We start from the raw sequence: 22,573 nt of genomic DNA on the forward strand, positions 1-22,573 counted from the left end.
CAGAATACATTGAGGTTCACTGACTGAGAAGGCAGCACGTTTATTCATACCTTTTCAGGGCAATTTCAGAGCATGATTTTGAGCCTCCTCCTATTCAGAGCATGGTTGTGAGCAGCTGTTAACGCCGCACATAGACCCCAGGATCTAAAGAGGTCACTTAAGAGACACAGGGAAAAACAAATGCATACTCTGTAACAGAATATCCACTCCCAGAAGAAAAGTTTCTGAGTATTGGCCTAGTACCGTGTGTCCTCATGAGAAGAAAGATCCCCTTCCTTCTACACACGCTGCAGTTTAGCACACAGGGAACAATTCTTATTTAATTCTAGCAAGTCCTAATGACAAAGCCATTCTTAAATGGAACCTAGATCCAAACCCTGATTTAGATTCGTAAAACAAATTATCTTCGGAGCTAATGCAGCAATTTGCATAGCATTCCACTCTATTTTAAGCTAAAATTGCTCAGCACTTTTTTAAACTTGTAGCAAATTACTTTGCTAATGAGACTAAATTACCCTGTGATGCTGCAGGTAAATTTGTCTTTAATAAATCTCCTGTGCGTTTGCGATGTACGGATTCTGTATTGTCTACCTGCTGTTCCATAGGCACGTCAGGAGAAATAGAGGAGAGGAATTAAAATGTGAACCAGTACGTTCGTCTTAAGACACATATTGTACTAAACACTATTCCCATTTTCTGTTTTGATGGGGATTTGTTTTCTTCCCTTCGTGGCTCTGAGAGGAGCGGGGTGCCCGTAGTCGAGGAGAGTCTCAGAAACATTGACGCTGGCTGCCGCTGTTCAAAAATGCTTTTGACATTTGGTTCTGCTCACTTGTAGCTGCTTCTTCCCGCACCCACGGAACGGAATTGCTCAGAATCCATTTGCATGTGAAATAATAAGCGCTTAGTCTGCTGGTTAGAAAACTGGCATCTAAGAACATTAAAACCAATTACTGCTAAAAATTTCCATAAGCAGACTTAAATTGAATTGTCCTTTTAATTTGGGGTTTATTGAATGTATGCCATCACCTGTGCTAGCAGTCAGTTATTTTTTAGTTCTGTTCCATATGTAACACAGCGGCATTAAAAATAATTCCGTGTGTTTAAACAGTTGTATTGTGATATATTGAAACATGCTTTCTTAATAATGGAAATGTCACAGAGTAAGTGGTGGATGATGCAGCATGTTATGTCAATTAAGCTGGCAATTAATATCAGTGATGTCTAAAAAGGCTTGATTGTTGTTAGATTTCCTTCGCCTCCTTTGGATGAAGAGTTATGCAAAAGTGATTATTAAGAAACATGTGGAAAGCGAGCATTTAACCATGAATTAATCTTCGAATTAGGACTGTGGAACTGTTAATAGAGGAACACTTAATGTCTTATTGGGAAGGGGAGATTGTGTTATTTTAGAAACACACTTTATCACTCTGTCAGTCTCTAACAATTTCTGTCACCTATTCTTAATCCTCTTCTCTTTCCATTATATTTTACTTTGTAAGGCGGGGTAGGCAGAATTAAATGCAGAAGAGGATGTTCCAGTTATACCTACTGGCAAAATTTGAACAATATCTCAGATACCCACTTGCTGAGTATAAATAGAAGAGGAAGGGTGTTTTGGTTTCTATCACAGCAGTATTTTTAGGCTGTGTTGGAATAGTTCATTATCTAACAGTCTTTGGCTAAACTGTTTAAAACTTGAAGCTTCACTTTTCTTCCTTTTTCTATCTCTTGCTCTGATTTTACAGCCTTCCACGGGATGGAAGAGGGAATTTCCATTATGCAGTGATTGAAAGAAAGGGGTTTGCTCATCTTCTTTGCTGTTGGGAGGAATAGAATAATTTTTATTTCAAAATAGACTTCAAAACCGTAGTAATAGTCAACACCTCTAATGTCTCTTTGCTTTGACTTTGCTTCTGCTGCTGCAAAGCCAGAAGCAACAGCCGGATTCCAGGGCCAGTTTTCTCATACTTTGAGACAAAGATCACTCACCTGTGTTTTGCTCACATTTGAGAAGTTATCTGTCCTTCTAAATGTAAGAAAATAATACTTTTGATTGTAAGTCAAGGCATGGATTCTGCTCAGTCTGACAGTCCTGGTTATCCTCACTTTTCAGACGAACCTTCCCCAACCCCAGGGAAGCAAGCCAGTCAGGTTTTCACATCCGATTGTTAGACTTTAAACAGAGCCTGGAGGAACAGCGTGGCTTCTGCGCTGAACCAGTGACAGGTAGCATGTTTTGTCAATTAAGGTCATGGACTGTAATGCTGTTACTGCTTGCATCTGACAATAATTCGGTTTCAAACTGTGTTACAATTTGTGCAAGCCTTGGCAAGCATTTGTCATGAAAAGTAAAAGGTAAATTAAGAAGGCTGCAATATTTCCTACAATATTTACACTGTATGGTTTTGTTGTTTTTTTTTTTTGTTTTCCTGAGATGTCCCCTGTTTATAAATTGTCCTTCTGTCAGTTCTTTTTAGAGCACAGAAAGCATCCTTTGACCACAGTAGCCTCAAAAATAGCAAAGGTTATATTTAACCAGTGTAATACAAAGCGAGGAGAATATACTGAGAGCTGTAGGTCCAGACATCTTTCCCAAAGGGAGCCAAATATACCTCAGGAGAGGTGTCTGGTTTTATTTTTTTGCTGGAGCTCTGTATTTCATCCCCTGACTCCAGTGTATCCTTTGTATAAGAGTCGTGCGTGATTGCTGCGTGAACCATCTCCTCCCATCCGTGGGATTAGTGCTAGTAGTCTTCAGAGCGATCGGAACCAAATTCTTCACCGCTGCTTGGAAATGGAGCAGGACATGTTATGGCATTGCATCAGGAGGTAGGCACTTCTCCGTTAGACTAGCTTAACAAGCCAGCTGCTGATTTCTCTTGTTCTGTATCCTTCAGTAAACATGGCATAAGGCTGAACATGTAACCCAGTTAAAATTTCGAGTATAGTGTGATATATACTAACCTAAATTACATATCTACAAAACCAATACGATAAATGAATGAGAAATTAATCAGATACAGATTGCCCTAGAAATAAAAACATCCCTATTAATTTTGTTAGGTACGTGTGTTAAAGAAGCTTAGATCACACAACAGATCAACAGAAACAAGAGAACAGTGCCTGCACCGGCCCCCCCTGCACACGGAGCAGTGCTCGCGCAAACGCGAACGATGCTGTGTGGTCCGTAATCTCCAGCTAATCGGGCTCAGAGCTTGCTGGCAGGTCTCATCTCACACACACGCAGACACAGAGAGGTTGCCCTGGTAGCTGGCTCAAACCTTTGGGCTGCCTAGCAGCGCATCCTCCCACCCTGGTCTCGCTGGTAGCTACCCCCTAGATCTAGGGTGCCTCTGATAGTTCTTTTCCAGATCTCCTGTCCTGCTCATCAGCTGCTCCAGCTGAAGGTTCACTAGCACGTTTCCAACCCAAAACGTAGACCATCCTCATCAAGGAAGATTGTTAGGACTTAGTTTTAATGAGAAGATAAACCAGACTGCAGTGACTCGGCACAGGATCTGGCTGGACAAACAGACCAAAGCACAACTTATACATGACCTGCCCTTCATCGTGCCCTGCTCTATGTTTTCTCGTGTTGTTCCTCCCCCATGCATTTTGTTGTCTCCCTTTTCCTACCTTTGCCCTTCTGCTAAACATCCCATAAGCTCTGCACACATAAGCATCCCGTAAGCATGCTCCTTCCCGTAGGACCCATGGTAACCTCGTCATTCATTCCTCCCTGCGTGCCCCACCGCCCCCTTACCGCTTAACAAAGCTCAGGCTGAACCTCTCCGAGTCTTTGAGTGGTTCCTTCCGCAGCCCATCAGCCAAGCACCCCACAGACCTGGTCCTTGGTATTGTTTCTTGTTTTATAGGGTTTGCATACATAACTGTGGTTTACTACTTTTCCTCACTCATCTCTGTTTATATTCCGGACAACCGTTGACCAGATGTCCTCACAAAGCAGGTGTCCTTACATTCCAGTTACCTACATACCCTTCACATCCTGCATTTCTTCCCATATGTCCATCCAATCTCTTGTGTTGAATTAGAAAGCAAGCCGTCAAATAATTCATATGCTAAAATCATACAGTAATCAATTGTATCTATATTATTTCAGACATATCAATGTATTCATCAGTGCATTACTGACTTGTTTTACCAATGCATATGCCTCAGGCTGGTCACGTGTAACTCCTGGTAGATTAAATATCTGACAGTTCACTGTCATGGAAAATTTGTTGTGGTAAACACCACTGAATCAAAGGTCAGCCTTGAAACTGATAAATTACGTTTCTCAAAGGCTGTTGGCATGAAACATCCAGGCTCTCCCTATTAGGAACATAATTAACATCTTCACTGCCTCCAGCACCGGTCTGAACCCCTTCTCGGGTCCAAATTCATCTTGTATCTGCATAATGTGAATACAAATACGTTCTCAGATGCAATGCAAAAACAAACTTCATACAATGCCAGAGGAGAAGACTCTGCTCTCAGGCTGACATGAATGCACTCTTAGCAATCTGTGGACCAGAGAGTCTGGCACCTTTTCCTGTCCTGTCCTGTCTGTGTCGTGGCATCATGGGACTTGACCAGAGCAAGTGCTTCTGACAAGCAAGTAGACCCTAACATTAATGGTGGAAGGCCAACTTTAAAAGGAAAGTTTAAAAAATTCATGGAAAAAGGAAACAAGTGATTCATTAGATGAAAGCAGCTCTGTGCATTCTTCCATGGAAAAATTTTCTGGCAAAATTCATGTAATCTCAGTTCTTTCAGTTTTTACTTTGATCAGCATAGGTTCACATTACACGACATAGATTCCTAATTTATTAGGAAAACTCAACAGAATGGATTCGGGCTTATGCATGCTGGGATGCTTGGTCCTGACAGGATTTGCCATACACTCCACAATGCCACATATGAAAGAATGCAACCTGTTTTATTTATTTAACAGCTCTCTAACAGCATCTTCTGAAGACATACACTAAATATTTCTAGTGAGGAAAAAAAAAAAAAAAAAAAGGAAAGAACATTAAGAAATTAACAGTATCCATGGAATAAGAGAGTCATGAGAAACACTGCAACACAGATTCATCCAGCATTTTTAATACTTCTAGTCCGATCCTCTTTTTTTTTTTTTATTATTTACTTTGAGAAGAAATGGCATAAAAAAGGAACAATATATTCAAAACAAGAAGAATAAACTTTATTATAAGACTGGGCGAACTCAGTTGTGCTGCATAGTTAAGGGTCTTTCTTTTGACTTCAGACGTGGCTTCTTTGGGATTAGTCTGTGTGAGAACTGAGTTGGTCTCCTGCATCTCCTGACAACTTGGTACTATGCTGTTTGTTTGATTGTAGTAGCCAAGCAGACTCCAGCACATTCTATTTTCTTTTTCTCCTAGATGTAGCAAGGCAGAAGCCACTGATGTGTCAATAAATATTACATTAAGAAATGTTCTCCTCATACAAAGTCAGGAGAGAGACAGAGGTTTCTATTGAAAGTCCTTTGGAGGAGTGCAATTTAATGCCTCGCTGGTGCAAATTGTTGCTTATCCACCCATCCCAGTATTCTTGGCAAAGACATTTGGCAGCGGGGCTGCCGAACTCACTGGAGCCATGGCAACTTAGCTGAGATCTACCCCAAGAGACCCACTGGGTCAGATTTGTCCTCCGGGCTGTGTCTCTTAACTCCATAAAGGACTTGAACAAATAATTTCATTTCTTTTGCTTCAGTTTCCATGAATGTGAATAGTTTCTGGTGACATTCATCAGTCTCACAATTTGTCAGGCATAAGTAAACCTGCTGGAGAGTATAGCATTAAACAGCTGTATAGATACGTGATGGAAACACAGAGGGGGCAAGACTTCTGGTGAATAATAGGCTGTTGGAAAAACAAAAACAAAGCGAGACAGTAGTCCAGATAAAGAACAGTATCAGAAACTGAGCTCCCAGTTTTGAAGAGTCAGCTTCATCTCTGCCGTCATAACACAGCTACCTTGCCAAGTATCTGAGACTGGAAATTCAAAGAAGGTTTGCAAAATAAGTCTTATCTTTCCCAGGTAAGAACAGGTTCTTTCTTCAGTAGAATTTAAGAAATTTTGTCAAGTGAGGTAAAGCGTTATGTAATATCCGTTTCATTTCTGTTGTGCTACCCGTATTTTTTTTCTGACAGAAATGCTTTTTAGATTAATATTTAACGCCCTTGCTTTTAAGAAAGCATCTTTGAATCACTTCCATCTGCTGCTGACTTCAGGTTCCTGGGAGAGGAGGAGCTGCATAAGCTGAATACTAGTGTGCTGTCAGATACCATGACTGGAAAGGGAAGGTGCAGCTCAGGAATACCAGCTCAGCGTGGCAGAAATACACATTTTCCCTTAGAATTGGGCAGAAGATAGCACGGCCTGTCACCTGAGAGCGTCTGCAAGAGAAACTGCTGAGGAGCATGTCACTTGGTGTCCGAGGGAAAACAGCACAGGCATGGCACGCTTCTGCGAGGAGGCAGAGCCCTTTGAGTCTTCAGATGAATTGTAGTACACGGCATGATTTTTGCTACAGAGTTAATACTTTTTCTCATGCTTAATCTTTTTTTTTTTTTTTTTTTTTTTTTAGCAGCGAAGCAATTAAAATATTCATTCAGCATATTGTGCTTTAAAAATAAAATTCACAAAGATCGGCAGGCATGTTTTCATTCTGTCGTTCCTGATATTACTCATCACACCAGAACAACTTATGTATTTTTTAAGCGTGTTCTTTCTTCTATCAGACCTTGTTTCTTTTCAGAGGTTGAAGTGTGAAGCTCAGTGGTTGATTCACCTTTTGTAGGACGGATGCATACCTTTTCGTTTCTAGTGTGTTTCAGTAAGTTTCATCTATTTTGTCATGTAGATGGCTCTTCATGTAGTATGCTAGGTTTTGAAAATCTGCTTAGTGGGGGAGGCAAATGTATTTTAATCTGAAGATTAAATGGTGATGAATTGTAAAAAGAAGCAAACAAGCAAGCCTCACCCTCCACCCCTTCAGATAACTGTGGTAAATTTTTTCTGACTTGGAAAGGAGCAAACGATTTTATTGCAAGTCATCTATCTTCTTCACATGGGTGAAGTTTGACCAGTGAGTTGTGTTGCAACACCTTTTCTCATCGGTCTGTTTTTCTGGTTTCTAAACTGAAAGTTGTCATGGTTTCTCTGAGCAATAGAAGAAAGGACTCTCAAAAAAATTAATGAACTCTTCTGCCTGAAGCTGGTATATTTTACCAATGTCCATTCACATCTCTGCACTCTCCACGTAGCGCTAGTTGCCGTAGTCTTCCAGGTGACCTGCATATTGCTCAGAAAGTTGAACACAATATACTTGATATAATGCCAATTTAAGGGAAAATATCTTAGTTTATTTTTAAACAGTATCACTTTGGCATTTAGCCCAAATCTGTGTTATAACTGTATAGACATTAAAACAGTTTAATAGTGTAACATCTCAGTATATACACTTTTTAATTACAAAACTGCTTTATTACTGGGTCTTCCTGTTATTACAAAACCAGAAATATGCCAGATAAGATGGTAGAAGAAAGAGAGTTCTGTTTTATCAGTGAGTAATTTTGTATAGCTCGATTTTGGAACCTCAAAGGCTGAATCATTTTTCAGTCTTCATCTGCAGTGAGTCATAGAATCATAGAATCGGTTAGGCTGGAAAAGACCTTTAAGATCATCGAGCCCAACTGTAAACCTAGCGCTGCCAAGTTCCACTAAACCGTGTCCCTAAGCGCCACATCTACACGTCTTTTAAATACCTCCAGGGATGGTGACTCAGCCACTTCCCTGGGCAGCCTGTTCCACTGCTTGACAGCCCTTTTGGTGAAGAAATTTTTCCTGATATCCAATCTAAACGTCACCTGGCACAGCTTGAGACCATTTCCTCTTCTTCTGTTGCTTGCTACTAGGGAGAAGAGACCAACGCCCACCTTGCTACAACCTCCTTTCAGGTAGTGGTAGAGCAATAAGGTGTCCCCTCAGCTTCCTTTTCTCCAGGCTAAACAACCCTAGTTCCCTCAGAGGACTTGTCCTCTAGACCCTTCACCGGTTTCGTTGCCCTTCTCTGACACCTCCATGTCTTTCTTGTAGCGAGGGGCCCAAAACTGAACACGGTATTGGAGGTGCAGCCTCACCAGGGCTGAGTACAGGGGGACGATCACTTCCCTAGTCCTGCTGGCCACACTATTTCTGATACAAGCCAGGATTCTGTTGGCCTTCTTGGCCACCTGGGCCCACTGCCAGCTCCTATTCGGCCGGCTGTTGACCAACACCCCCAGGTCTTTTTCCGCCAAGCAGCTTTCCAGCCCTACTTCCCCAAGCCTGTAGCATTGTGTGGAGTTGTTCTGACCCAAATGCAGGACTCAGCACTGAGCCTTGTTGAAGCTTCTGGTAGATTCATGAAATGCTATATATCAGTTGTACTTCAATATTTTGAAGTTAGTAGATAAAGCATGGATTTCTAATACATTTTAGCGTGTTTTGTTTAACCATTTCCTACTCCCAAGCTTCCCCTGTGCAAAGAGTCCCAAGAACTTTTTCAGCATAAACTCTGATTCTAAAATTAATATTTCGCCTTTCACTGTAGTTTTGAAAACACTCTCTAATTGTCTCTGATTTACTGTATTAGGCAAAATATTACTAGGGGTAGTAAAGCGGCCAGCCGAAGTCCCTGACTTGCTTTGCGCCTTAGCCAACAACACAGATGGAGAAACTTTTTGACAGAGATGTCTGTATAACTAACTTGAAGTCAAAGCATTTTACTCCTTGGGTGTTAGTTATGAATCAATCTAGTTTCTTAAAATTAGATCCAGGGCTGGTTACTGTTTGAGGAGCAAATAGTGCCAGAGAAGAGTAAAGATGGATCTGATGCAAACAGCTTTTCTAATAAATTGTTGTTGGTATTCTTGACCTTCTTGATCATCTACCTCAAACATTTCTGTGCTTTTTCTATAATTATATTTTATAAAAGATATTGCACTAGAAAATTATTTTGTAGGCCACCATAGGAATGAACAAGGCTTCTGTTCCTGCATCACTTAAGGGTCTCCCTCAATCATAACAGAACAAGCTTTCCATGATTTATCAGTCATCCTTGTCTTTGTGTTTGCACAGACTTCCTCCTTTTCCTTTCATGTTTTCTTTTCCCGATTTTGTTGATACAGCATCAATCACAGAGACTACAATAGCTGCTTATATTCCCAGTAATTAAGTGTAAAAGGAGGGACTCCTAAAAACTTTGTTATATTAAGTGCTTTTTTTTTTCTTTGCTGTAGTCTTGCAGTTTTTTTCCCTCTAGCGTGTGATGTGTTACACTCCGAAGCAAATGACATTTCTCCAGCACAGGAGAAACTCTTGTCAAGGCAAACCTTGCTGAACCTTGAGAAATCTTGATGAGACTAACACTCTTGACTAACTTTTGGCTGCTTATACAGAGCTTTGGGTTTATCACTGTACAGTTGTTGCCACTGAAGAAATCATATGAGGAGTCAAAGCGGTGTAACATAGCAGCTTTGCAGGGCTACCAGCATACCTTTGCTGGCACACAGCCTGCATAAAGCACAGCTTTATTACATTGGATAGCATATATAATATTGCTGTTCATTCCCTAATTTTATGATTGTCCCTTTGGGCTGTTTCAGATAAGAAGACAAGGCGGAATACAGTTACTGGTGGACCTATTGGACCATCGAATGACAGAAGTCCACCGTAGTGCCTGTGGAGCTTTGAGAAACTTGGTATATGGGAAGGCAAATGATGACAACAAAATTGCTCTGAAAAACTGTGGTGGTATCCCAGCATTAGTACGGTTACTCCGCAAGACTACAGATTTGGAAATCAGAGAACTCGTCACAGGTTTGAATCTTTCAGTATTTTTTTGTTCAAACTCTACATAGGCCCTGCAAGCACAGTTCTGTGCTGCGTGTTGTTTGCTCCATCAATAACTCTCTATTTTATTACCATCTTCTTTACCATGACAAAACACTTCCAAGCCTTTTGGATATCTGTAATGTATAAATAGGTTTATTCAATATCACACAGACAGTTTACATCAGTTACGCTTACAGTTGCTGGTCACTTTGTTCTTGGTTAGCCATGAATGCTCTTGTGGAGGATGCGCTCCATGCAGAAATAGGTTGTGGTGGGAATCCTCTTCTCTCCTCTCCCCTCCCTCCTGCCTGGTGTAGGGCTGCACATGCAGAAGTCAGGCTTTACTGAATTTTCTTAGAGGCTGTTACTCATTTCTTTTATATAAGTGAGAAGGAGGATGTGGGGGTTTTTTACCTTTCTTGCCATTCTGATAGGAAAATGGAAAAGCATGTTGGAGAGACAGACATCATCTTCTGAAGCCTTTTTTCTGAAATTTGATAACATGCTATGTGATGTATATTAGAGGGCATGCAGATACTGGTAGAGTCTATTTCTTTTCTTGATATAGTAGAATCTGATCTTTTCAAGATCGTTTGGACTTTTTACATTATGAAAATCAAGGGGGTGTGAGCATGTCAGAAATACAGAAATGCTGTCAAACAGCACCAATCTGCAATGTTTGGAGATTTTTTTCCCCCCGCCCCTGAGCTATACTATTTAAAACGCAAAACAGAAGCTAGATGATGGGGTTTTTTGATTTTTCACTTTGTGATTTCATTCTATTTGATTGCTAGTATCAATGTGGTGGTTAATTTAATGTTACAAATAAAAAATCTTAAGATCTTTTCATTATCCTATTTTACAGTGCCTGTATTTCCATTATGAATTTTCTACTAAAATACGTAAGAAAATTTCACATTTCTGTCATAAAAGTGTCAGAATACATGCTATCATCTATGCTTCTGAAGAAATTACTTATCCTTGTGGATCAGGCCTCATTTAGGATACAACTGATAAGATTATTGTCCTTTGGTTGACTCCAGGTTCCTTCCTTGAGGGTGTCTGAGTAAACTTCATGGTGGTTGTTAAATGTAGATTTTTATATTTCATTTTGGTTTTAGTTGCAACACCTATCAACTTGTACTTGTTAGGCAGGATTAATGGGGCAGAGGTACTGGGTAACACAAGCTTGGATGGTGCCTCCTGCAGAGTGACAGAATTACTGACAGATCTAATAAAGTGTAACCACTGCTTTGGATTCAACGTACTTGTTTGTCTCTTGGTTATGTTGTCTGTGTCCTGGCTCCAGGGAACAATCTGCCTATTTATTCCGAGTAGTAAGTGGCAAACTGCTAATGAACATCAGCAGTACACCTCGGCAGTCGCAGTGGCACTGACTGTAGACAGAACTCATAATGTCCTTAGGTCATTTAAAGAAAAGATACTAGGCTACAATTTACATTCCTTCCATTACACAGTATGTTGTTAAATATTCCTAAATTCCCACTATAAGAAAGGATGTATGTGCTAGCATGCCCTCAAGCAGTTGCTGCTGAGAAGAGGAGGTACTGAGCATCAATGGTAGGCAGTAGCCAGCCGCTCTACGGGCAGATGCAGCTCTCAGGGATGGTGAGCATCAGGAGTGCTGGCCATCTGTGAAAGGGGAGCTGGGAGGAATGGAATCAAAGTCAGTGGTATTGCAAGATTTTATTCCTGGGCCTGGTTTTATAGCTTTTCTTTTGCTTTGTTTTTAATAGCCAGCACATCTCAGAAGGACGCTGCTTGCCCTGGCCGGGTTTTGTGCCTCTCAGAACGCAGATTTGAAAATGCCAACCTGGTAGTGGTAGTGTTCTGCAAAGCTCCTTTCCCAAGCAAGGCTCAGAGCTGCACCTCATCTTACATCTCTTAGGAAACAGGCTGCAATCGCGCATCTGAATCAGTTCTCATTTGCTTTTTTCGTAAAGTGTTGTAGAGTGGCAGCTACCCGAGTCAAATTCCTTCCCTCTGTCCTTTCTAGGGAAGGAAAAAAGGCTTCTGCAGCGGCTGCCCCAGTAATGAAAAAACTTGGCCTGGTGGTGGGCACAAGGGAAAATAAAAGAAGTTCCTTCTGCTTCCCATCAGCCTTCCTGAGTTGAGGTGGCAAGATGATAATTGGTCCAGTAGTGCCACCGTAGCCTGAGGGAAGTACAGAGAAAATAATAGCAAATGTGTGTCTTAGGAGGAAACATGATACCTTGAGCCTTTCTATCTCATGTTCATCGAGCGTCCTCTCTACATAAAAGCTGTTCTTGTTTGTTAGTTTTAGCCAGGGCGAGAAGTTCCTGCCTTAGGAATTCATATAGGCTCTGTCATCGCCACCCCTAAATACTCCTCCAGCATTCGTCCTCAGAGTGCTTCTCTTAGGAGGGGAAGCGTCGTTATCTCGGTTGTACAGATGGGGCACTCAGCCTATCGAGTCTAAATGACCTGTCCAGGAATCTGGCAAGACGAAGGTGGGAATCAGTCTGAGTAGGCACTCAGCTGCAAGGGAAGAAATACGGGCAGGAGAGGTTCATAGCAGCTCAGTTTGTCCGACCAATAGCGAAGCTTTCATCGCCTGCCCCAAGTACCGTGAAGCACACGCCCACCAGAGCCAGTTACGATATTAGCTCCTTCCCCAAACATGCACATTTTCTTCCTTCACGTTGCTTCTTTCTAAGGAGATTATAATTTCAATTTCCAGCTATCTCAAGACCGGTTTTGGAAGGGTATTTAAACCTGCAGACCAGCTTTCTATCCCAGTAGCTCCTTGCTTGTCAGGATTGCCTCCGGTGCCATTTGTGGTTTTCCCTCTTTTCCAGAGATTTCTTTCTGCCATAATCTCTCCAAGATGTTTTTTGCTTCTTCCTTTGTCTCGTCTTGCTCTTCCTCAGTAACAGAGGTCTCAGGCTAATTCACTGTGCTCAAATTTTTGGATTGCACAAACTGAACCTTATTGCAAAGTGATAGAGCTTCAACGCTTTCTCACACGGAGCAAATGGCTTTGGTGCAGGCTCCCACGTGAAAACCGTGGGGGAAACGTGCTGCCTGGTTGTTGTGAAATTAAATGGTGTCAATGCCCAGGAAATACTTCCTAAGATACTGAAAGATTGCTCTTCCAGAAACACTTCCACGGTGGTCACTGTTTTTTACTAGAAGAATCTGGATAAACTGAGGTATACAAATGAACATGCTACATTTATGCAGAAGTTAAATACTCTGATAGAAATAGAGATTTCTTCATGGCCTATAGGCTCTGGTAATTCCCAGAGACTAAAGAAGAACCTGAATTACAGTATCTTGTTTCATGTAGGTCTGTAAATGAAAAGAAATAGGTATAAGCTGAGTGCACCCTACTTAATTTAGCCATCTTTCCACCCCAGCGCTGTGCTACTAGTTTCCACAATAGCTCCTGTTAATGAGAACAAATAAAAGCCTTCTATTTTAAAATAATGAAATGTTAACACTTTCCTAAGAAATATATATAGATGAGAACAGAGTACAAAATTAGCGCAGATCCTGCAGATGGAAGAGAAAAATGTTTTAACTTGTTAATAATAATAATGAGTAGCTGATTTCTGATTGTCTTGCCTTTCCTGAGTTAATTATGAACCCTTACACAAAATTCTATTTTAGGATTCTTTCTATTTGTTTTTCTGTCAGGAGAAAAAAAAAAAAAAAAAAAAAAAAAAAGACATGAAAAATTTGAAGTGTTAGCAAGGATAGGACAGGAATCCCGTTGGGGCCTTGTGGAGAAGACGAGGTCAAGCAGCTGTTGCTAGATTCAACCTACGCTTGCTCCTTGTCCCATCAGCTCCATCTCATAACTGGGTACCTGTCTCAGACAAAATTATTTAAACTGCTGTTCTTCTCGTTTTGGCAAACAAAGTCCATCACAACTAGAAACGCAGTTTCTGCCTATGAACAAGCAGCTAACCGAATGAGAAACAACGTCATTTAAAGAGGCCCCTTAAATGACTGTATCACTTGTTTTCAAACTGTATATACCAGATTTGATTGAAAGGTAAAAGTGGATCATCTACTTTTAGAAAGCACGTGATGATAAGGAAATATAGCTATAAATAATGACAGGGAAAACTGTTTTTTCCTATGCTGGCAGCCGGCCTGCTGCTTGTTTTGGGCGACATTAAGGTGTCAGAGATTTAACTATTGTCTCTTGAAAATATATAAATTCTGAAAATTATCACATTTACAAAAAATAATTTTTCAAAAAGCATAAACTATTTAATGCTATACACATATACTATACGTAGATAGATAGATGTAGACCCTGTATATTCCATTCACATTTTTATTCACTGACTCAAAAAGCAGGTGCTCCATTCCAGCAAAAATTAGAAGATGTTTTGTGCATAACGTTCCTTTCAAAGAAGCACTAGTTGTCCGAGTGTATTTGGCCCACAGTCAGGTCGGACAGAGAAAATGTTCATTTACTTCTCAAATTCCAGTATTCATTAGTGTGGTCTTTGATTTCAGGTGTGGCCAGTTTGTATTTTGGCTTGGTTGGTCCTCTGTTGTCACCCCATGTTACGCGACGTTATTTACGTAGTTGTTTTACATTTCTGTTCGGTTTTTAATAGACGCCACATGTTTATCATGAGGTATTTATAACCTTATTGATAGTCTGTCAGTGTTACTGAAAGCAATTATATGTTGACTTCCTTAAATCTTAACTGGTTTGAGGTAACTGCTACAGTTTGAACCTCCTTTTGATCGCACACTGCTTATTAGTATGTGCATAAATTGTTAGCAGGTTGGTCGAGACGTTCCAGAAGGTCCCTTTGAGCCTGGCGCGTGTCTTTGCTAATCAGTGCAATTGCAAGTTAGTGAGCCTGAAGTGATGGGTAAAGCAGGTTTAAGGGAGTATTCTACTTAAGTGGACCTTTTGGCTTAATTCGGTGGAAGTTCTATTATGGTTTTATTTTGGGGGGTAATTCTGAGCAGGTCTTTAGAATTTTTAACTTCCTAGCACAACGGCAAGTCTTCTGTGGGGGGTTCCCAAAGTCAAAATCACGCGCCTGCGGTTGTTTCCTATTTGTGATACTATTTTCTAATTGGACTTTGTAAGGAATTGCATTTGTGATTTTTTGTATAGTAAATGATATTTAACAGTATTGTGGAAAAGGGCTGAGTATTTAGTGCTTAGGATATCTTGAAGCAGTTTATCAATTTAATAATTTTCTGCAAAAGTGCCCTTGACATTAGCTTAGTTACTGGAGTGTATAAACACAGATGAGAAGTTTTATTGTGATATAAACAATCATTTAGAGGTGGCAACTATTTGTAGCCCTTATTACTTTTTGGAAATTTTATTTAAAAATGAGTAAAGGCTGTTTTATCCCACTCTGAGGTGACTTTCCCACAGACTTAAGTAAAGAATCAAACTCTTCCAAGACTTGCATACTTAGAATATTTCTCCTTGATGTAATTCTTAAAATCTCTATTATATCCTTTTTTTTTTTTTTTTTGCACGTTTATATTAGATGTCGCTCCAGTGTTGATCATATTAAATATCCCGTTTCTAAGTATGTTCAAGTTTTGTGATAGAGCAATGTAAGTTTAAGGGAGCCTGGACAGTGAAAGGCCTAATTAACTAGCAGCTTTTGATATTTAGTATAGAAAGATAGGTAGGAAGATAAATGTGTAAAGTGGGTTGCTTTTGGAACCAAAGGGAGGATTTCGGCATTACATTAACTGAAAATAAGATTATGAAGATAAAATATGTTTTAAGATCAGATACATATCCTGGATATCACAACCTTTTCAAACAGACAATGTGAAAAGCTATTTAGTGCTTAAATTGTCTTGATGGTGTAACCATGGTAATACCACTGCTACCAGGTTGACATAAATTTGGTTCAATATATGCTTAGCTAAGAAAATGAGACTGCCAAATGTCATTTGGGGCTCATAACTGTCCGTAGTTAAAGAAAATTAAGACATGGGATAAATGTAGAAAGTATACAAATGCCTCCTAAGACGCAGCTCTCTGAGTTAGCTTCTCCTCTGCCTCCAACATCCAGCTACTATGTCCTGTCAAGTCAAGGAAATTAGGAAGGTTAAGCATGGAGATGGGTAACTGCTAGCACAAAACCCAGCTTTCAGAAGTGCTCGCTTTGATTTTGGCAAGAAAAGATGTTCATTCGTTTCTTGCTTAGTTTCTCCTGCACAGATAAGCAAATTCTCTGTAATAACTAAACAAGAGCATCAGGGAACTTACCAAGCACAGTGGCAGGTAACTTACAGACTTTAAGCATAATTATTTTTTAAATAATAGTTTTAAGATGAGATTCACAATTTTTGAATCTATTTGCTTAGGCACTAAAATTTGCTTGTATGTTTTACAGGCTTCTCAGTCAAAAGGGAGATTTGAAGGGTACTAGGTCTAATAATCTTTCCTACTCTTTCTTTAAATGAATGTTACTGTAAGTGCAATATTCTACCACAATCAGATTTAAAAGTTGATTACATCTTTAGTACTAATTTCCTTCTATTAAGTATTTTAAATAACAGTTGTTTTCAACATTAGTAAAATTATTTGTGTGCTGAAAATTCTTACGTGTTTATTCTGGATTGAAGCCAATAGCTGCATGAGGAATTACGTATTAAAATTTCTTCAGTATTCCTTTCTTGAAGTAGAAAAGCCTTTTCAGTTCCCAAAGGTTACATAATAGTTTGACTCCCTCCTGTTGCTTGAGATACTTTTAATCAAGGTATTCTTCTAACTCTGCCCTGAGTTTTGTGAGCCAGTGAGAATTTAATGTAAAATGCCAAACTCTGACAAATCTCCTGCAAGTCTCAGATTGCGGTAAAAACACATTTAATCTCACAACTCAAACTTTGCATGGAATACTTTATGGTTGCTTGCTGTTACGTTTAAAATCTTGTGGGGAAGAAAGGAAACCAAGGGTTTGCTGAAGACAGAAAAAGTACTTGTTACTGCTGCCATGATAAAATTAAGATTATACCACACCATTATGCAAAGCTAAGCAAAAGCGAAACAAATGGAGCCGCCTGGTTTGCAGGAGCAGTTGCTGGAGTGAATCAAGCTAAAGGTTGTCAGTGTCCCAACACAGCTCCAAGCAAATCAATTGTGGAGGTCTCACCAACGTAGCACAAACTCTCTGGCCTCTTACTAACAATGGTAATGGCACGGCTAGTGGGCTACAGGGCTACTCTGCTTTTCCACCACAGTAATCAGTTACTTCAAGGTTTTACAGGGAGTCTTCAAAAATTGCTATTACATCATCGCGATTTTTAGAAAAGAATATCTATTTGTACTCCTCCAGGCTAGTGAACTGACATTTCAGAGTCAGCGGATGTGCTACGACAAGGCACAGCTGTGTAAGGAGGAACACCATTGTACTTTTGCAGTATGGTTCTAAAGTCTGGCAAAGTTTAAATTTTAAAATTTATCATCACCTACAGAAAACAGTGTCATCACATCTAGAAAGGTGGGAGTGATTTCCAAACAAATTCAGAGCAGGAATTAGTTGGTATTTTAGAAAGTCTTCCTATGAACCCATTGTGCAGTCACTTACTAAGACACCAAATCTTTGAAGCCTTTTTCCTTGCAAACTGGAAAGGCCAAAGACTGTACATCTTACACCTGTAAGTTGTTGGGAAACTGATTTCCAACCAAGAGGCTACAACATCTTCAAGAAATTCCGGAGCCATTCAAAACACATCCTACGTAACAGCAAATCTAAAAGCAATCTAACAAATTGTGTAATTTTGCTTCAGAAATTATGCTGTCTTATCAAATAACACTTATGCAAACAATATTGACAGTTCAATCGAATCACTTTATTCAAAACCTATTCAAATTTACTGTCTAATTATAAAGCAATCTTTGCCCCCTTTCTCAATATGCTGTCACAATTTTGTCTCTGAAAATGGGAAAAAATACTGATAGGATTTGTTGTATTCATGAAGAGTTATTCTCAACTTTTTCTGAATTATCAGATTAACTACTTCCTCCCCTGCTGCTCCCAGCTAAATAAGGAGAGGTTTTAAAATAGATGCTTTCTAAAAATCTTCTGCCCTGCTTGCTTAGCAACAGGCCAAAGCGCTGGCTTATTGTCTAAAGTGCTGCATTCGAAGTATTGTTATAGGTAAAAGGGAACAGACTGGTAAAAGTCCGAGACAAAACCTCCCTTGGGTTTGCAGCGCCCATTTCCCTCGGGGTGAACGAGGGGGAGCCAGAACACGTCCCCGGGGTGCCGAGGCCTTGGCTGGGACCGGTGCGATGCCCCTGCCAGGGGAGCCCCTCTCTCCCTTTCCTCAAGGGTCCTCTTGGGGATGGTTTCACCGAGTTCCCCATCGCAGCCTGCCTCCTTCTCCCTGCTTCCCAGGCAAAGTCCCGTCCCCTTGTCCTGAATTTACCACGCTCAGTCCCAGCACAAAACCCAGGGTGCTCCGTTTTTTTCTCTCCTCTGCTCTCTGGCACTGGGATCACTCCCACGTAGGAACCACATCAGCTTCCAAGTCCAAATGGGAAACAACTCTTCTTCCCTTGTATAACCAGTGACGTGCATCTTCTACGGAAAATTCATTCAAGTTGTTCTGATTCATGGGGCAATGAAACTTGATTTCATAATTTGCTTGTTAATATACTACATAAATGATTTTCGTATTTATTTTTCTTACTTTGGTCAAATCTAAGTTTAAGAGGCAATATCAAACAAGGCAATCTGGAGTGATAAATAGAGGACATCTGTTGCAGCATATGGCTTGACATAACAGCTGCATTGAACTTTTTCAGCAAGTAGTAATCCTTTGGAAAAATTCAGCTGGGCATAGAATTCTGATGCCCTTGCCTGAGTAATGGACTATTAAAACGCTGACAGTTTAAAATCACTCTGTAGTTTGAATTGTTTGTCACTTGCAACACAGAATACTTAAATTTTATTTTGAAAATAGGTTTTGTTTAGAAACATATCTGAATATTTCACTTACTTGTTTACAAAGTGAAAGTTTGAGGATATGCTGAAGCATTTTCATTTTGTGATGAAAAAACTCTTTTTTTCACTGTGGCCACTAATTTTATTTTTTATTTTCAGGTTCACAGGACAACCTTCCTTCTTCCCTCCCAAATAATCTTATTTTCAGGGCTGTCTTTATCTTAGATGGCAATTTCAAGATTTGGCTAGTAAAAAATTTCAAGATTTGGCTAGTAAAAAAAAAAGTTTTTCCCCTCTTTTTTTAGCAACCATACATTGAGCCTTTCATTTTGCAACTTTATAGATAAGACTAATTTCCTAATTGGCTCTTGCAAGAAAGGATTTTGGTACTTAGAGCTGTAACCTGATGTTCAGTTTTAAGTATGACATTTTTATGCTTTGTATTAGGGTCTGTTACCAAACACATATTTTGATTTTGGGTGCTAGAAAAAGTTCTTCAGTAAAATACATGTGTAAACATTGAAAAAAATATTTCAATTCATATATGCATCCTTGTTCGATTTCCTCGTTTTCTAATAAAACACTTAATTGGAAATGGTATTGCCATTAGTCACGTGTTAGGATGAAATTTTGTTTGAAAACAGTTGATTTACTTTTTTCCTATGTTCCTCTCACTTAGACTTAATTGCTTTTGGTTTGGCTTCTGTATTTTATGGGACCAGTTTAATTTCGTCACTTAGCAAAACAAGTTAAGCAGGAACCACTGGTCTTTCCACAGTAACTTAAGTCAACTCTTCCAGTAATTCCACTTCTGTCTAACATTAAAGCTAATAATTGTCTGACATTCTTGTCTAACAGTTCTTCCCTTCCACCTTTATGCGTTATTTCACAGTGTACAGCAGAAAGAAAGCAGGTGAAAATTAGGTCAAAATTCAGTCCCATGAGAGGAAAACAGACTTTTTCAGTTAATGCAATAGCATTTGGAGAGAATTTTTTTTGCAAGCAATATTAAAATTGGTCCCTTCTCTTTTTATTAATAAAATCCTAGGTGTAATTTTGGAATGAAAACAGCAGTAAATTGAGAAAAGGAGTTAGCTTGTCAGAGGAAATGCTTATATTGTTTATATGTAGACACGTACTTAAATGTAGTCAAGATCAAGCTGTGTTTGTAATTAAAAAAAAAAACCAAAACTTTATGTGGAAGTTTTTGCTTTGTTAAAGCTATGAGTGGCTGCAAAGGGGAAAAAAAAAAAAAAAATCATCTGGCTACAGCCTTGCTTGCTAGTCCTTAAACTCCTGCCTGCTCATGACTTTTACTGAAACCCAGTCTTGCTCAATTTGCACTTTTCATGGGTCATCTTATACACCGATAGAAAACCACCTCTGTGCACGTAAATAAGTGAATTGCAGGCAGGTGCACGTGGGTATTCATTCAGTAACCGGACAAAAACATTATTTCCAAAAAACTGGTGAAACTTCCTCCTCTGTTATGCCAATTTGAAACTTATTTTTATAGTGTGCTTTTAAGGAGCTGTCTTATGAGCTGTGAATTGTTCAGGTGCCAGAATTCAAATCAGCCACTTTTTGTTTCCTACAGAAAGTCTGTTATCGAGACCAATTTCTCACCTTGACGGCTGAGCTGGGTGTGAAGTCTTATTGCACTTTGCATTAAGGAATGTAGTGGTTGGTATTTGGCATCTTTGCAGCAGTCAGACATGGGGAGCTCACACCCTGCTGCCACCGAGAGGGTCCAGCTCTGCAATTACAGGGAGCTCCAAGTGTCAAAGCTGCAGAAAGAGCCAGCAAATTATTTTTCTAGCACTTGAGAGCTTCAGGTAGATGATTTTTCCTAAGGGCTCCAGCAAAAGATCCCTCGTGCTTGGCTTCTGTGCAGGGCATTTAGCTCCCACATTTCAGTCTTAATTGTGATGTTCATGAGGGAAGCTCCCTGTAGTACCCGTGTGCCTTCAGCATATAAACAAAAAAGTCTGCCAACGCGGTGTTCACTCTTCCTGGGATGCAGTCTCCCAGCGCTACCAAATGGCCTTGTGCATCACTTCATGACCAAACTGTTGAATTAAGATGGAAAAGAAAAACCTAGACGAGTTGGAAGACTTAGATTTTTATTTTTACAAAGAATATTAAATAAGGAGAATCTTAGTGTAAATTTAATGTTGACTTAAACATATCAAATTAAGAATCAAAGTTTTCTTTCTCCCATAATATTTGTTTACTTACAGTCCTTTTACTCGGTAATTTATTTGGCAAAGTACATCTTTTGCAGGACAATAAACAAATAAAATACGTTATGGCAGTGTGTCAGGGGCGGTGTCTTTTGGGAAAGCTGACTTTTCCAGTTTCTTGGTTTCCTTGTGTAGTCCAAGTTGTTCTAAGAGGTTTGGTTTTATATACAAAAGTCATAATTTGAGGTAGCATTAAATCATGCACTGAATAATTGTTTAGACTTTCCTGATTTTGCACGTGCTCTCTTGGTAGGGTGATATTTTTTTGCATGAAAGTGTATGATCTCAATTTTCTTAACTTTGAATGGAATAAGGATAGCATGTGGCTCATCAGGTCTTGAGTTCTATCTGACTATAGGTATACATATGTGATTACCAGTTCTAAGTAAAACACTGGCTAAAAAATGCACTGAGTACTTTAATCAGGATGAGTTTGAGCTCCAGCCTGATTCAGAGATGATGGTTTTTTGGCTCAGACTGCTTCATTAAATTGAGTGGCTTCAATTTTTTAAAATATTTTGCTTTACTTCTTTAGGGTAAGTGATGCAGTACCTGTTGCAATAGCTTAATTTATGTAAAAGGAGAGCTGTTTCTAAGCTGAAAGCATGGTGGATAAGCTGTCTGCTAAGCAATAGTAACATCTCATCAACCCGGACTGTGCTTTTAAAAGGGTTGGTCTTGTCTTCAGTCTTCTGGGCTTTGGCTAAGAGAAAGATAAATCAAAGTTTTCCTGATTCTCTGGTCTCTCAGTTTCCTCTTCCAGTGGCAACAAACTTAAATTGCCTTAACTAAGATCTATGTGTAGTTTTCCGTATGAACTATATCTGTACAGTTATCTCTTTGAAAAGGTTGATGATAGCATTTTTCAAAATTTATAACCAGTTCTTAAATTTGCTTGTCATTATCTGTGAAAGCCCTTCTTAGAAAAGATGATTAACATTTACTGCATTAAATAACCTGTTGAACACAGTAGATGCATGTCCTCCGACAAACTACTCCAGAAGATGTAACTTGCTACAGCAAGATCTCCATAGCGAGCATTCCCATAGACTCCTCTAAGAGTCCTTCAGCTGATGTCTGCAAGACTGGTAATTGGTACTCAGACCCCAAATCCATCTTCCCACTGGAACCAGCTGAACGCTTTCAGTACCAGTTTCTCCTTCGTTTTAAACGCAAAACGAGCTTGCAAGATACTTTTTCTGAGCGCTTCAGTTTGTTGCACGTAAGGCTGAAAAACTTCAACCTGCAAATAGACCTAGTCAGTCTAGTGGAACTATTTTTCTCTTTCTATGAAGCATTCAACACAACCTGAAGGGATCTGCAAGGGGGGAGACAAAATGCCTGCTCTGAATGCCTCACAGCCTTGAAGGCAAGGAGATAAGATACTGTGAATGCAAGCGGTTGTGTAAGAGGTGTTCAACACTAGTCTGATTAGTCCCTTATTTCCCTTTCTCTCCCCAGAGTCAGTCTATGGACGCTAAA

The 22,573-nt window shown here is 39.7% G+C and overlaps 1 protein-coding gene across 11 annotated transcripts in view; it reads left to right on the forward strand.

Annotated features, from left to right (window-relative positions):
• CTNND2 (catenin delta 2) overlaps positions 1-22,573 on the forward strand; it is a 699,957-nt gene that overhangs the window by 537,082 nt on the left and 140,302 nt on the right. For all 11 annotated transcript variants that reach the window (XM_042806909.1, XM_042806907.1, XM_042806914.1 and 8 more), the window contains one exon: positions 9,678-9,891. In XM_042806909.1, coding sequence (XP_042662843.1) covers positions 9,678-9,891 — 214 coding nt within the window. The remainder of the gene's footprint in view (positions 1-9,677; positions 9,892-22,573) is intronic.

Source organism: Tyto alba, unplaced genomic scaffold, assembly GCF_018691265.1.
Source record: "Tyto alba isolate M040663 unplaced genomic scaffold, T.alba_DEE_v4.0 Super-Scaffold_48, whole genome shotgun sequence".
Lineage (NCBI taxonomy): Eukaryota > Metazoa > Chordata > Aves > Strigiformes > Tytonidae > Tyto > Tyto alba.